Source organism: Vigna unguiculata, chromosome 10 (genome assembly GCF_037176805.1).
Source record: "Vigna unguiculata cultivar grain cowpea cultivar isolate G323 ecotype 2 chromosome 10, ASM3717680v1, whole genome shotgun sequence".
Taxonomy (NCBI): Eukaryota; Viridiplantae; Streptophyta; class Magnoliopsida; order Fabales; family Fabaceae; genus Vigna; species Vigna unguiculata.
The window spans coordinates 7,033,567-7,051,376 of NC_140801.1; the positions used below are offsets into that span (position 1 = coordinate 7,033,567).

Below are 17,810 nucleotides of genomic sequence, written 5' to 3' on the forward strand. Positions count from 1 at the left end.
AAGATCTAAATCTTGACTCAAAAGGGAAAACAAAAATAAAACTCTAAACAAAACTTCAAGGAATTTTAAAGAATAAAACAATAAAAATAGAAAATAATAGAACTACCAAAAGAGAGTTAAAGAAGTCAATGAGGAGACTCTAACAAAAAGGCTAACTGCAATTAAATATATCAATAAACCACAAATAAAATTGCAACAAAAAATTGTGTTGAACTCCTTTTTGTTTCTTGGATCCTTACTTCTTCTTTTTTTCTTTTCTTTCAATATATATTTGTTTCCTTTTGACTTTAATCCATTATTCTTTCTTTTCTTTTCAATTTTGTAGTTCAACATACAAACAAACTAAACAAATTGTCCTTCAAACCCCAAAATTCATGTAAATCAATGTAATTGTACTTGCAAACCTAACAACAAATAATTTCCATGAATCAAATATAGAAATATACAATTTAAAGGAAGAACACGACAAATTAAAAACTCAACCAAATTGTTTTAAACCTTAGGGGTTTTACTCTTTACAAAATTCTAAAAATAATGAAACAAATAGAATTTCAAAACAAAGCACAGAAAATAGACATTCACTAATTTATTTTTTATTTTATTTTATTTTTATTTCATATGACAAAAAAATAAGATAGAAGGAGAAATTTAAACCAGAACCTTACTCTATATACTAGACGATACAATCCTATCCATGAAAAAGTACGATCTCTTCTGAATTTAAATCCTCAAAAGGCACAACACAAATAAATAAGAGAAAAACGCGAAATAAGACAAAGATGAGGGACACCATAATCTAGCAGATTGATAATTCAAGTAAAGATTCACCACAAAGATGTTAATCTTTGATAAGAATCAAAGTTCTAATCCAAGAACCCAGATAATCCTCTCTCAAATGCAAATGCATATATATGACTCAAAAGTGTTTACATTACTTTTTGGTACCTTTATTTATAGGCACATAAGTTTAAGAAAACCTAGAAACTCTAAAAGAAAGACCAAGCCTAAAGACATAAAACATAAAATAATTTCTAGAAGAAAGTCCAAAACCCAAAAATATAGAAACATAAATTAATTTTTCTAATAACTATCTTCAAATGTGCTCATGATCTTCATGTTCTTTAAGTTTTCTCCTTCATGAAACATTATAAGCTTCAAGGAGACGTGTTTTAATCTTTGACCTTGTTATAAATCCTTTGAATTGCAAATGTTCTTCCTCAAGTTCTTATATATGTTCCTCAAGTTCTTCTTATATATATTTAGGAGATAGTCCTCTATCATACCCTCCTTCTTGAAGAAAAATTGTCCTCAAATTGGTACTACTTAAAGTTTAGGAGATAGTTCTGTATCACAACTCATTAGTTTCTAAGGTTAAAGTAGCCATAATGGCTACAACAATGCAAACTGATAGAGGAAATATTCCCTTCACTATCATGTAGAAAAAGAGTCACTATGACTCTAGGAAAAAGATTGTTCACTAATATTAGGGATTTTCCTTAGATAAGGGAGACCCTTACGAGAAGAATTGGAAAATGAAAATAAAGTATAAGACATGATGGAAAAGCAAAGTGTACCTATATAGACAAAGTACATATAGTGACCAGAGAAACAAGATAGACAAAGAATACAAACAAACAAATAATTTAATGCTAAAATTAATAAGATGTAAAATCATAAAAGGATATATGAGTATTTAAATAACACAGAGTTCAATACGTTACGCACGAGAGATCAATAGGGTACACATGAAATGATATGTCATTATTTTTCAATAGATTGACTCATTTAAGCGTGTGTCACATAAACGTTTTAATGGTTTAAAACTCCTCATTAATGCTCTTAATGATACCTTATTCTTAATAACTATTATTAATGACAAGCGTCAAAATAGTCGTAAAAGATTAACCTTATTTAAATGGTCGTAAAAGATTAACCATATTAAAACGTCGTAAAAGATTGACTTCAATAAAATAATCGTAAAAAATAAGTCGTTAATAATTTTTTTTGTAATAGATTGACTCATTTAAACTTGTATATCTCTTAAATGAAAAATTTTTCGTCTATTTCTTTAACATAATTATTTAACTTTAAACCGAAAAACATATATATAACTAAATATAATTATTACTTTCTCATAATCTAAATGGCCAAATACTAAATGAAGAACCTAAGATCAATATTCAAGTTATTACTTCCAATTGAATATAGTTTATGTTATTTAAGTTTATTATCAGAGAACAAAAAACTTATAAATACGTATACACATTAATTAATATAAAGAAAAAGTATTGACTCAATATTAAGGTATTTCTTATATTTTTATTTCTGAAATTTGACCAACTTGACTAGGAGATAATCAAAAGCCTACAACCTACAATAGTAGTTATTATAATTTATAAAGAAATTTATAAATTATGAATATTTTCTTTTTTCTTAACATATTCTCGTTCTTCATGACCATTCGGAGCAAGTTAACAACGACTCAATTACAGCGATTCAAAATACACCACGCACAAATTTATATTCGTCTAATTATTTCTTTCTTTCTCCTTTTCCCTTTTACTTTCTGTATTTTCCTCTTTTTAGTGAATTAATTAATGCTGAAAGGACATTGAATAAGTAAATAAATAATACAAAAAACCGGAAAATTATAAAAAGCTAACAAGGATATATAGGAAACGGTGAAAGGGTCGGCAATGCTTTTGGACTTTGGTTTGTTATCCAAAACATGTGTTTAATTTATAAATTCTGTAATTTCTATTTTAATTCTCTTTGTAATTTTACTTTTTTAAAAAATTCTTAATTTTGTTGATAAAATTTTAGTTCTTTGATTTTTAATTATCTATAAGATTAATGTTTGAAAGTTGTAATATTCAATGCTATAGTGACAACTATCATGAATTATGAGAAAAAAAAATCAACAAATATCATATATTTTTCTTCTATTTTCACTGTATCATATAATACTATTTTTTAAAAAAAGTTATAATTTCAATCCTATGGTAGCAACTTCATCAATTCTGTAAAAAATCTATCATAATTTTTTTTTGAGTTGTAATATTCATTACTATTACAAGCAACTTCTGTAAAAAAAAGAAACAAATATCATACATTTTTCTTCCATTTTCATTAAATCACATTTAAAGAAAATAAGAAATATTAATGACGGTTGAACAAAATTACAAATAATTAAACATTAAAAAAATCAAAGTTGCGTTAACAAAAATTAAGAAAGAAAATTGTAGACTTGGTAAAATAAGGTCAAAATATATATATGATGATAAAAAAAAAGAAACGAATATTTATATTTATATATGGAGCACTGCACAGCACACATCTCAAGCAGAGGCAGAGTGGACTGACTTGTGTTTCAGTTTATAAGGCACACCCCACAACCGATCTCTCTTTAACGGTTACTTTTGTGGTTTGTGTTGTGAGAAAAAAAGTATAAAAAAAAGAGTTGAGACTCTCTGCCTCTCTCTGATCAGTGAGTGATTGGGGAGTTTGGTTCATCTTAGGTGAAATGGATTATAACAACAATGACGGGTAAATCTCTCTCTTTGTGTTTCTTGTTTATCTGTTTTCATTTTCTTTCTTTAATTAATTTTGATTATGATTGGTTCGGATGGTGGGTTTGGGAGGTGCATTTTTGTGATTGGAGTTGTGGGTTTTTTTTTTTTTTTTTTGCTGTGTTGTTCATGTGTTTTGCTTTATGAATTTATGTTGTGGTTGTAGTGATTTGTTTTTTGACGGTGGGTGTGTGTTTTTTTTACCTTAATTTATTTGCTTTTGGAGACAACCTTGTTGTGTTGCTTCTGGGGTTGTTTGTGTTGCTGTTGCTAGGTACATTTTGGTTTTGATTATTGGAATAAGTGATGGAAGATGATGGCAGTTGATTGGGCTGTTTCTTTGTTTTCTGGTGTGTGTGGTTTTGATTTGCTCCGGAGATTGTTTGATATTTTTTGGGATATGGATGAAGAATGTAGGATGAGGTATGTGGTCTTGTTTGATTAAATTGGTGGGTCATCTTTTTTACCCTATTTTCGTGTTGATTTTTTTCTTTTCATTTTTGCTCCTTTTTCTTTTCTGCTTTTTCTGTTATTCCTTGGATATGATTTCTATTATGTAATCTGATTGTTCTGTTTTAACCTTTTTTTGGTGGTGATTGCTTCAGTTTTTCATGATGTCAATCTTCCCTTTGTCTATGGTATTAATATTAATATGATGTGTACAAACATTGTTTGAGGGCTGAGGTGAATTGTGGATTGGGATTTTTACTTTGGCTCTTGAATTGGGGGTTTCTTTTGTGTTTTGTATCTCTTGTTATGTCCTTTGTTGGTTAATCTTTGCCAATGTTGCTTAGTAACAATGACACTTGTCTTCTCTTGTCCTTAGTGGAGCTAGGGAGCCATGGGATTGGCAAGGGGAGAATTATAGCCTTGAAAAGACTTCTGACTTTGGTAAGTTCTGCTGTAACTTAGTACCTTCTACTGAGTCAATGCATGAGGGAAATGTGTTGTTTTGAGCAGAAATTTCAGAAGATCTGTGGAATGATGTGCCTCAAAATAAAGATTCCTACATGTTGGATGATGAAACAACCCCAGTTAAGGCTTGTGGTGATTTGGCATATAATGTCAATGGTAAGATGTTTCTCTGGCCTGAACATGGTCTTGACATTGTCTTAACAATATTTCTTGACATTGCATGATTCAACTTGATCAATTGTCTTTTCTTTATGGTTGTTGTTATTACTTTTCCATTTCTAATCCAAACAATGGCTGATTTTTAGATTCAAATAATATGCAAAAGGAACTAGAGGAATGTAGAGAGACTTATTCTCAAGCCAAGAGGCGCCGGATGCTACAGTTTAACAGCCAAGATAGTGATCAGTCACTATCCAATGAAGAGATGTCTCTGTCATATCTTCAAAATGTCAGTGCTCACGGCAGTTTTTTGGGATTAACTTTTCACATTCATAGTTTGTTGAATGGTTCTAACACTATATAAAGGACTTGTGAAATACAGATTTTTTTCTTATTGTTCAAAAACTTGCCAATATTTGAACTTTTCCTCAACTAAATTACATGCTGATATTAACATTTTGTTCATGATTGATAAAAGAATAAATAATATCTTCAATGCCTTGACTTAAAGTCACTTATCCTTGTTCTTTCTATTTGATCAACATTTTCTGATGCTAGACTTCATAACCATCCTTGATGAAATTTTAAAATTACTTAACATTTTGTTTTGTTACCATCTTCCTTTGATTCAGCTGTGAGTTGGAGCTTATTCGCATTTCCTCTGAATGTATTGTAATCTCATGATGGCTTGATGTAGAATACTTTAAACTTAAACATTCAGGATGAGTGTTAATCCTATGTGATACCAGAGTTTATTAAAGATGTGTGTGCTTGAATCTTTTTATATTATTTCGAGTAATAATTTATTTAGGGTAGATTTCTATTTTGCTCTGGTCCTCTTTGTGATTACTTGTAATTGTACCTAAATATTGGGAAGACTCTATCTTGGTTCTTGATTCCTTTCTTGTGGTTTTTCCTTAATTTATCCTTGTTACTTCATTACATATGCAGGGGAAAGACCCAGCTAAGGATATTTTTCCGGAAGTGTCGCAATGGATGTCAGGGACCTCAGGTATTCCTCTCGCAGGATTTTTCTTTATGTTTTACTAGGTGATGTCCTCTGTAATTTACTTTTATATCATTTCTTATGTTCCCCAAATCATTATAGATTACACAGTAGGAAGTGCATCTGCATCTGACTATGTTAACCTGGAATCGACCGAAACGTGGCTGGCGGAATACTTCAATGATGCTGAGATGGATTTCAGTCCTGATGAATTGTATGCTTCTCTGGACCATTGATTTATTTTGGATATTTTGCTATGCAAAATATAATCTGACGATTATATGTTTTGACTCAGGAATTTTTCTGGGGCAGATGATGTTCAAATTGATGTTGCAGGTAGGTTACATTGTTTCTACCCACCATTGTATGCTAATTTTGTTTCTTCTTTCATTCTTTTACTCTTTCCTCTATGGTTTGTATTCAAAATATTTCTCACACCTGCAGAGCTCAGTACCACCATCACACCATCACGTCAAGAAAATGCAGTTCAAATGCATCATGTTCCTCGAACCACCCGTAATATTATCATCAAAGGTTTGACATTTTTCTTGGCATAATCTTTCCTCAGGGTTAAATGTACCAAGTATTTGGGTGTTATAAAGTTGGTTTAGTAGTAAAGTTCGAAGAGAGGGTTGAAAAGATTGTGGGCTCAATTCTTCTTACTAACAACTAACATTTGCTGATAAAAAAAAAAATGTACCAAGTATCTGCTTAGTTTCTCTTGTATGCTATATGTATGATGTATAGGCCAATGTGTGATAGTTGTGCACCAGAATATGGTGAAGCAACATTACCTTGTACCTGCTTCAAACATCCTTGAAGACATTCTTAGACATGAACACTAATTCAGATTTGTTTTCCATGTGTAGGTAGGAAATCTTTTATACATACACCTACCAAACTTGCCTCTTCTGTGGCATATCCATTTGCCTTCATTAAACCAAGTGGTGCCCATGGAGATGTAACTCTGAAGGAAATAAACCAGCGCATTCGAACGCCGGCACCGTCGAAGTCGAAGCAAATCGGTGATGATCCATCTGCTTACCCCAAGTCAGCCTTCTCAGGGAAGCCTGTGGTTGGTAAAACAAAAATTCGCACTGAAGGGGGAAAAGGTAGCATCACCATTATGAGAACTAAAGGTTAGGCATAAGTTGTTCACTACTAACATTTCTCACCCATTATTAATATGGGATTGACTTCATTTTCTGTAATATATCTGGCAGATATAGAGGTTGATACTGCAGCTATTTTGTTTCTGTTGACATGCATATATTACACCACCTTAGTGTTTTCTTTTCAGTGGAATCTAGATATAATCTTATAGCTGTTCTTTTTGTGGGGGTTTTTTGATTTTGTTTTGAGCTAAGTCTGTGATGAGAATCTTAGATCATTAGTCCCCACCATTCATAGTCTGTAATGACAATTTCACTAAGCTTGCCTTAGCTTTTGTAATTGAATATACAGATTATTTTTGTTTGGTGTCCTTGTTCTTTATATGATGTGCAAGTGCAAGAGTTTTTATTGCTCTTTACCTTCTGCATGTTGTAGCATGAAATTTAGTTTTACTTACTGAATCAATTAGGTTACAAAAGGTAGATTTTTATGATGTAGATTATGTTTAAAAAATTTCATGCGAAAAATATAGCTGATATTTCATCGATCTGCACTATTTTGACAGATAATTCATTATTTCAAAAATAAAGAAATGACTATTGTTGTACGTACATTATTTTGACTGTTTAAAATTCGATCGAGAATAAACTGTGCAACAACATAATGGCCATATTTTTTCAGGTTACCTTTTTGCTAGAAAATGGGAACCATGTAATGCATGGAATGAAATAGATGTTTAATATCATATTGTGAGAAAATATACCGAAAAGATGAATGTAAAGTTGAAAATAATTGAAAGAATTTTCATAATAATATGGTATTAAGTTAAAGATATAATAAATTAATGTATTTTAATTTCGAGTCAGCGAATTAAATTTAAAATTACAATAAATACTTATTCTTCCTCATCTATTATCTTTTAAAAATAAAGTAAATGACAGCATGTGCGTAAAGAAAATATAATTGAAATTGTTTTCAAGAAGATATTTAAATTTCTTTTGTATATTTTGCATGAAATATTATAAATTTTAATTATTAATTTTTCAACTTTATGCTTTTATCATAAACTAATATACTGACCCGTGTGTACGCACGGGACGTATTTGTTTTATTTTGTATATTAAATAATAAAATAGTGAAAGTATTGTAATGAAATATTATGAAAATTAAGTTATATTATTATAAATGTTGTTATTCAAGTAATGAAATAGTAAATCTAAGTGATACAATAATAATTTCAGTTTTAAATATAATAAATAGAATTGATATCACAGTATAATATAGTTAATTGAGCGAACATTTTTTTTACTTTTTTTATTTTAAAATTTTTTAGAATAATAATATAATTGCTATTATATTTATTTAACCATTAAAAATACTAATATTAATATTAATATTAATATAAATTATAAATTATAAAAATTTAAAAGATTAAAACTCTATTTAACAAAAGTATTTAGTATAATAACAGTTTTTATAATTGGAAAAAGCACACTTATAATAATAACACCATTATGAATAGTAATAATAATAATAATAATAAAAATAATAATGATACCAATAATAATAATAATACTTATGCTATAAATATTAATATTAATATTAATGCTAACACTAAGGCTAATGTCAACTATAATAATTTATAATTATATACAAAGATATACATTAACAACAAACAAATAAAAATGACAAGTAATTGAAATTCGATCCCGTAGTAAATTAATTTAAGATGTGTGTCTAACTATAATAATAATAATAATAATAATAATAATAATAATAATAATAATAATAATAATAATAATAATAACAATAATATCATTATAATAATATCTCGTAGTAATAAAAATAATAATAATACAATAACTACATATATAAAGATATATACATTTTTTGTGTCCTCTTTTGTTTATATAATTTTATCCTCTTAATTATTATTTGTTAAATTAAAATAATTATTCATAAAAAAATTATTTGTATATTTTATCATTTTAATAATTTTAGTAATTATTTTTATAATTCAAATAATTACACAAATATAAAAATAAAATGAACAACAAAACAAATAAAAAGTGTAAGTAATTGAGATATGATCCCGTAGTAAATAAATGTAAAATATGTGTTTAACTATAATAATAATAATAATAATAATAATAATAGTAACAATAATAATAATAGATAATAATAATAACACTAAAATAATATTGTGTAATGATAAAAAAAAATAATAATACAACTACATATATAGAAAGAGATAAATAAATAAACAACAAAACAAATAAAAGGGTCAAGTAACTAAAAGATGATTCATAGATAGTAAGTAAAAGTAAAATATGTATGTAAACATAATAATAAAAACTATTATAATAATTATAGTTCTAATTAATAATAATAGTAATAATAATAATAATCTATAACAATATATAAAGAGGATTTTCTCTTTTGTGTTCACATTTTAAATACCAATTTTACCCTTTAAAATATAATTATTTATAAAAATTTTGAAAATTGACCGTTACTTTTACAAACTTTTTTATAAAATCGTCTATCTCTGCTCTTCCCTTTTTCTCTATTTACCAACAGTTATTCTCACATCTTTTCTGATATATTTCACTTTATTTATAATAAATATAATTTTTATTTTATATATTATAACTTAATAACATTATATTATCATCACTTACTATAATATCACGTATATTTAAAGAATGCGTACACACAGGCGCGACAGCACCTATGTGTACGCTAGTTATAATAATAATAATAATAATAATAATAATAATAATTATAGTTGGTAGTAATATTAATCATAATAATGATAGTTAATAATAATAATAATTAATTATTATTATAATTAGAGCTGATAATAATAATAGTAATAACTATAATTAGAGTTATAGTTGATAATAATAACAATAATATAAAAATAAAATAATAAATATCATGAAAATTAGGTTATATTCTTTTAAATATTATTATCAATGAAATGAATTTGTAAATCCAGTTTTAAATATAATAAATAAAATTAATATCACAATATGGTGTAGTTAATTGATTTTACAAAATAATTATAATAGTATATGACCCGTGCGTGTATGCACATTTTTTTATTTATTGCAAATATGTTTAGAATAATAATATAATTGTTATTATATTTATTTAAATATAAAATTATAAAAATTTTAAAAGATTAAAAATCTATTTAGCAAAATATTTAGTATAATAACATTTTTTATAATTAAAAAAAGCACTTATACTAATAACATCACTATGAATAGTAACAATATTAATAATAAAAATAATAATGATACTAATAATAACAAACAAATGATAATAATAATGATAATGTTTATGTTATAAATATTAATGGCAATGCAAATACCAAGTTAATGTTGACATACTAATAATCTATAATTACATATAAAGATATATACAACAAACACCAAATAATTAAGAAGGACAACTAATTGAGATATGATCTCGTAGTAAATTAAATAAGATGTGTGTCTAACTATTATAATAATAATAATAATAATAATAATAATAATAATAATAATAATAATAATAATAATAATAATGATAATAATATCATTACAATAATAATATCCTGTAGTGATAATAATAATAATAATAATAATAATACCATTATAATAATATCCCATAGTGATAATAATAATAATAATAGTAATAATAATAATAATAATAATAATACACTAACTAAATATGTAAAGAGATACACATTTTTTATGTCCTTTTTTTGTTTTTACATTTTTATCCTCTTAATTATTATTTATTACATTTAAATAATTATTCATAATAAAAAATTATTTGTCAGTTTTATTATTCTACTTCAGTAACTATTTTTTTTTTTCAATTCAAAAAGTACCAAGACATAGAGATAAAATGAATATCCACGGGTACGAATATGTACCCGCAGGTATCTGCAACGGTAGGAAACGAATATTAAAAATGAATATCCACAGGTACGAATATTTTTTATACTTGCATGTTAACAGGGTGGGTACGGATATCATAGTATCCGTACCGTGAATACCCGTACTCGCTAAACTTTAATTCATAAAAATACCCATATATATATATATATATATATATATATATATATATATATATATATATATATATATATATATATTAGTAAAACAATTCTGACCTAATTTTTTCTAAGCAGCACATCTTGTCTTCTCTTCTATCTTCATTCTTCCAACTTCAAGTATTGGTACATTGTCTTCTTTTAGGTACACCCCTTGACATTATTCTCTTTTCTTTCTTTGAAATTGGGCATATACATCAAACCTTATATAGACAATGACATTTATAGTATGTTTGTTGTCAAATGATGAAATCAAAACAAAAATACTTAACACGTGGCAGTTGAGTTTTATTATTTGTTTATTTTGTTTATTTTTCAGGAATCAATCGGAGAAAGTGAGTTTATTGATCAAAGCACTAATTAACAAATTTTCATTGTGTTGAACGTCATTTATATTTATTTTTATAATTATTTGGACTTATATGAACTTGAGTTTATTTGAACTTTATTTAAAATTTATGACAGTGATATATTTTATTTTATTTTATTTGAATTTATGATTAAATATTTATTTCTTAAATAATTTTGTAAATATTCGCGGGTACCCGTGGATTCCTGCGGATATGAAAAAATAGGCGGGTACTCGACGGATATGGGTAGGAATACGGGACAGATATTTATACAGCAGATAGGGTATGGGGGAACTACTACTCGTACCCTACCCGCCCTGTTGACATCCCTAAAAATGTGTATCTAACAATAATAATAAAAACAATAATAATAATAACTATTATAATAATTATAATTCTTAATAATAATAATATAATAATATTAGTACTATAATAATAGAAATAATTATAATTAATAATAATGATAATAATATTTATAGTTGATAGTAATAATGATTATTAATTATAGTTGATGAGAGTTAAATAAAATGAATTAGAAAATCAATCAAGTAAAATATCTTTAATTTGTTTGTTTTTGTCAAAGATTGACATAATTCAATAATGATTGACAAATCCTTCAAATTTGAATGGGTATGAATATCAACATTGAAATATTGAAGTGAAATTTTAAACTAATCATATATTTATCAATATACCTATTTTTTTTAAGTTTAAGACAAAAAAATAATTTATCATAATCTAATAAAAATTGAGATGTAATTACTAACAAAAATATATAATAGTAATAATATTACATATTACAAATAAGAGTAATAACTTTACTACTAATAATGTTAATAATACTAATAGTAATAATATATAATAGTAACATATAATAATAATAATAATAATAATAACTATTATTATTATTATTATTATTATTATTATAATAATACTAATATTTGTTATAATTTTACTACTATCACTATAAATAATATTTATAATAATATATTATTAATAATTAGAAATATTAATACTTATAAAAATAATACAAATAATAATATATTTATAATTAATATTATAGTTAAAATTATATAGTAAAAAACTTTGAACTCATCAATAATTTATTCAGAATTAAAATCTCCGGTTATTCTTTTTTGAATGTAAATAACCATATTGGATTCAAGAAATTCATCTTTCATCTTATTCCAATTTTTGTTTTGATAATCTTCGTTGTAGAAAATGAAACATTAAGAGTTAAATAAAATAAATCAGACAATTAATCAAGTAAAATATCTTTAATTTGTTTGTTTTTGTCAAAGATTGACATAATTCAACAATGGTCGACAAATCCTTCAAATTTGAATGGGTATGAACATCAACAATGAAATATTGAAGTAAAATTTTAAACTAATCATATATTTATCAATATACCTTTTTTTTAAGTTTAAGACAAAAAAATAATTTATCATAATCTAATAAAAATTAAGATGTAATTACTAACAAAAATATATAATAATAATAATATCATATATTACAAATAAGAATAATAACTCTACTACTAATAATGTTAATAATACTAATAGTAATAATATATAATAATAACATATAATAATAATACTAATATTTGTTATAATTTTACTATTGTCACTATAAATAATATTATAATAATATTTTATTAATAATTAGAAATACTAATACTTATAAAAATAATACAAATATAATATTATTTATAATTAATATTATAGTTGAAATCATAAATAAATAAAAAAAATAAAAACAAATTGATTTTTGTAGGATTTGAATCCAGGTCCTTTTGTACCAGAGTTTTAAAATGACAAAAAAACTAATTTCTATGACACGTGTCAATAAATGAAAATGGGTATTGTAGTAATTTTGGTAGTATCTTCTTTTCTTAATATGTAATAGATGTTATTCTCTCCAATTTTTTAACTGTCGTAAATTTTACAAAAAAATTTGTCATAAATCTTAATTATGTTTTATCCATTATACTTTTGTAATTGTAAGACCCTAGAAAATGGCGTTTTAAAAGTGATAGTGGTTTAAAAATAGTGAGACTCAAATATTTTAATATTAAAAGGCTTTAGTATAAATAGAATTGTTATAAACGAGTTTCATTATTTTAAAACACACAATCTCTCTAGAAACCACTTTTCTAGAGTTCTTTGACTTCTCTCTAGAGGTTCTGTCTCTCTGGTCGTCTGATTGAAGAACCGAGACCGTAGGATTGATCCTCTCGGCGAGCTCTTCAAATTGGACCGATCAGTTTCTCCGTTCGCGTAAGTTGAGTTTTCGCTCTTTATTTTAGTCTTTTTCTGTTTTCTGTTGCATGCAGGCCCTCTTCCGCTTGCATGCGACGTTTTAATCATCAGTATGAGTCTCTGTTGATCAGTGATCATAACGGTATGTCCTGATCGTTCTTGTGATGTTTCTATGTGTAGATAGAGCATCCTGTGGAGTTAGAGGTGTTGACGTTTTTAAGGCGTTGACGTTTATAAAGTTGTCTAAACATGATAACAAGTAAGGGAAGCTAACTGTTTTACTTTAATTTCGTATAGAAATCATTCTGATGACTTTGAATTGCATTATTGATTGTTGTATGAGTGCTTGAACTGTGTAATTGAGTGTATGCTTGGATTGTGCTAGATTTCTTTACTGTTGCATGTGAGAACAGATTGGGAATCTGGTATTTTCGCCTAAGCGAGCAGCTCTCGCCTGAGCGAAAACACCAGAAACTCATCCCCTATTTCTGCGCGAGATCTCGCCTAGGCGAGCCAGTCTCGCTTGAGCGAGAGTCACTCTCGTCTAAGCGAGACAACTTAGCCTGAGCGAGAATTCGCCCAGAGTTTGGGTTGTTCTCTGTTTCGAGCCTCGCTTAAGCGAGAATGACTCGCCTAAGCGAGAGAGCCCTTTTCGCCTGGGCGAGACCTTCTAGCTTGGGCGAGAACCTCTGCAACTGAGTGTTATTTCTGTTTCTAATGGATGAAGCTATGTTTGAATGTTAAAATATGAACTTAGTTATGATATGCATGAATTGTTATGACTGGTAATATGTGCGGTGATATTGCATGAAGTTGGAATATGAGAAGAAGTGGTTGAACTAGGATTTCAAGGGAAATTCTAAGAGGAATGTTTTAGTGTATGTAAGGACATAAGGACTCAGTTTTGGTTGGTATCCTGACGCTCCTAGTAACCATTAAGACTCATGTAGAGTATGATGGATTACGTCGGGGGGAGTAGCAGGAGGTCCTGGTCTATGGACCCGATCCGCCATAGAGGTGATGGGACTTACCTTGGGAGTGGTTGGGTGATAACCCCTTGTGTCCAAACTCTGCAGAGTTTGGGAATCATCGCAGGTGCAAGCCACCAAGAGATCCGATGTCGCTTACATAATCCGAATATTGAGTCTAGAGTCATGTAAATGTGTTGTGGTGGTCTATATGATTCTGGTGATAATGAAAAAGATTGTGTGGTTTCTGTTTATAATTAAACTGCATGATTCCTTAATCAGATTAGCTTACCCTTGCTTTTTGTGTTCCTGTCTTGTGTTGTATGTTTCCTTTTGCGATGATCACCTATTCGGTGGGAGCAGATGTGGTTGCAGTGTCAAAGGCACTTCTGGAGGATGAAGAGCCATCGTGTTAGTGTTGAAGAGGAGGTTTCCAGTGGGAGCTTTAGCAGTGGTCAGTAGTACAGAGTTTATTAGTTTAGTTTAAGTGTATAAGTGATATATTTTTTATAGTCATACCTTTTGTAAGACTGTATTAATATATTGGGTACACTGGATTATCTGTTTTGGAACTATGATGAAACTCCCTATTTTTATTAGTTTTAAGCTGCTGAAATTGGGATGTTACATTTATGGTATCAGAGCAGTTCATCCTTAGGATGACCTGAGGGTTGTGGGTTTGTCATGTCTTTTTTGTGTTGGAGTTCGAGTTTAGTAGAGTTTGTCTTTGAAACCGAAAGTATTAAGAACAGAAAACGTCTTGATAAAGTAATGAGGGTGCACACTCATGACTACATCAAAGATTATTTTCCTTTCTTAATTTTACTGGTTTGAGAAAATAAGAGAGATAGAGAAAAGTTTTGGTTATCAATAGATGTTAGAGTTTTGTTTTCTGTGTCCGTGTTTGTTTTGTTGCACCTCTGTGGTTTGCGTTTAGTGTTTATAGTGATAGAGGAATGCAGATTCAACGTCAACTTGACCTGCTTACCTTTGTGAGGGTCGGATATAGCTTTTGAGATAACTTTTTGTCTCAAGGATATAGGTTTGTTGTATGAAGTAGATCGATGAGCGAGGAAAGTTAAGCTTTGGGTTAGTAGACTGGATTAAGAGGTTAAATTTTAGCATCAATGTTTAGACTAAGGAAGCTTCAAGGGCAGGCTCACGAGATCAAATATCACAAGTTTTCCAAAAGGATTTGAGTTTGGATGTTAGAAATATTGAAGATATCAGTGTATGCCAGCGCAACAATGTTTGGGAAAAATCAACTTGGTTCTACATCCCGACAATTCTGAGGTTCAGAGTTATTCAGATACATGCAATGTTAGGAGAAATGTCATTAGATATAGTCGTAAGACCATATCTAGTGCTTTATTGGATTGGTGGAAGAGAAACAATTGGTAGATCCTAGGTTACAGAAAATAATGAAATTGTTTGGCATCGAGCAAGCTAAGAAAGATAAAGATCGTGAAGTGTAAAAAGACGACAAATCCCTAGTGGGAGGTTAAGACATATCAGAGTTTGCGGATCAGTTAGGTAAGATGATGTTTCCTAAGTAGAAAGAGAAATAATATGTGGATGAGAATGAAGTGGCATAAAGGTTTCATATTAGGTTCAATAATCAGAAGGAGATGCTTGGATCTTTTCAGTAGACAGCAGGATGTTTCAAGGAAAAGTAATTCATGAGCATAAGCATTGACTTTGGGGTTGAGGTAGAGAAATTCAAGTGTGGGGAGAAGAAGTGAACCGTTAAGTTTGATCTTGTGGGAACGATAAAAGCTAGAGAAGGCAGAGTACCGTAAATAATGAAAAGAGAAGAAAAATCTTAAGTAGTTAAAATGGTGTCTACGGTAGTTGGTGTTGGAGTTGTTAATGCAAATTATCAAATTCAGAAGGTGGTGTTTGGGATATGAGTTTTGGTTTCGTTTGTGATCATAAAACCTTGGTGTCATCAATATGGTAAATGAGTCATGGTTAACTGCAAGGAGGAGTTGGAGTTTGAGCTGGTAATTTTTCTTCTATGGCGGACAAGTGAAGATTTCTTGGATGCGTGGTATGTTTCGGGGTGATCAAAGAATTCAAATTCAAAGTCAACCTGAATTACTTCCTTTACAAGGTTTGGTCGAGAGCATAAATCTCAAGGGTAACTTGGTTGTTTTCTAAGCTCATTCTTATGGAATGTGGTAGCATAGGAAGTGATGTTCCTTGTTTCAAGAAGGAGAGTAAATGGTTGTGCATCAAGTATGGAACAAGTTGAAAGGTGAAGACAGAATGTTACCGGTATGAGTATTTTCTAGTAAAGGCGCGTGAAGAACATATGTAAGGGATCTCAATGGTAAAGCAATTTTAGTTATGTTATGAACCATATGTTAGAACAATCATCGACAAGCGGTGGGATTCATTGTGGCACTGATATCTGAAACGTAATCAGTATCAATAGCTTTCATTGGATGGTTTTGCTAAAAGTGTGGAGTCAAGACAACAGGTGGAGGAGTCCTTAGAAAAGCAATGGTTTAATCGCAGTGTATCATCGTTAGTAATCTAGTCTAACAAAGTTTGGAAAGAGAAGTAATTATATGTTAAGATCTATGATCGTAAGTGGTTAAGATCATTGGAAAATGTGTTAAGGGAAAGGAAATTCTAAAAGTGACTTTAAGTAAGGTTTTACAAGCAAGTTATTATCAAGGTTTCGCGACAAGTTTCTCAAGTGTGAAGAGAGTCGTCAAGACGTTGAAGAAAAACATGATCGGCGCTTCAATGATTGATTATTCTTTGCGGTCTTTTATGGCTAAACACATCAGAGGTGAAAAATGGTTGTTGATCAGAGTGACGCAGCGGAATAATGGTGGGATATACTTATCAATAGTGGGAATACAGGAGAAAAGGAGGTATCGTACTCATGACCTGGTGGTTAACGTGGTAGTGAGTTCTCTAAAATAACACATGTGTCAGTGTTATGAAGATTTGTTAAAGATGTTTAGTGATCATCAACAGTTAGAAGTATGGAGTTGCATAGAGGGAGATGGATAGGAAATGAGAGAGAGAAATCGAGCTATGGTTTTGAGTTGTGTTATCACCTTAGAAGCGGAAAAGTGCTAGTATGTGTTTTAAGCAGAAAGAGAATTGCAGTGGTTGGTTCGACAATGAAGAGTAAGAATTGGTGGAGAGATGGTTGAAGATTAGTGGTTTAATAAATGATGAGAAAGTGTCAGAATTTGGGGTCGTTGTTGCCGCAAGTGAAGGGTCTACTCTGGAAATGGGATAGCATTATTATGGACTCTGATGCCCTAGTCAAAGTCAGTATGAGAAGCATGATGTCATGAGGATGGTGGTGGATAGGGTGGTCAAGAATGTTATGAAGTTG

At 28.8% G+C, this 17,810-nt stretch overlaps 1 protein-coding gene across 1 annotated transcript; it reads left to right on the forward strand.

Annotated features, from left to right (window-relative positions):
• The first annotated feature begins 3,322 nt into the window (after positions 1-3,322).
• Positions 3,323-7,121, forward strand: XRI1 (x-ray induced transcript 1). The gene is made up of 9 exons (XM_028051061.2): positions 3,323-3,546; positions 4,396-4,460; positions 4,530-4,640; positions 4,790-4,932; positions 5,595-5,655; positions 5,752-5,863; positions 5,945-5,985; positions 6,094-6,183; positions 6,519-7,121. The coding sequence occupies exons 1-9, from the start codon at positions 3,524-3,526 to the stop codon at positions 6,791-6,793; spliced, it is 921 nt and encodes a 306-aa protein (XP_027906862.1). The 5' UTR covers positions 3,323-3,523; the 3' UTR covers positions 6,794-7,121.
• Positions 7,122-17,810: the final 10,689 nt, after the last annotated feature.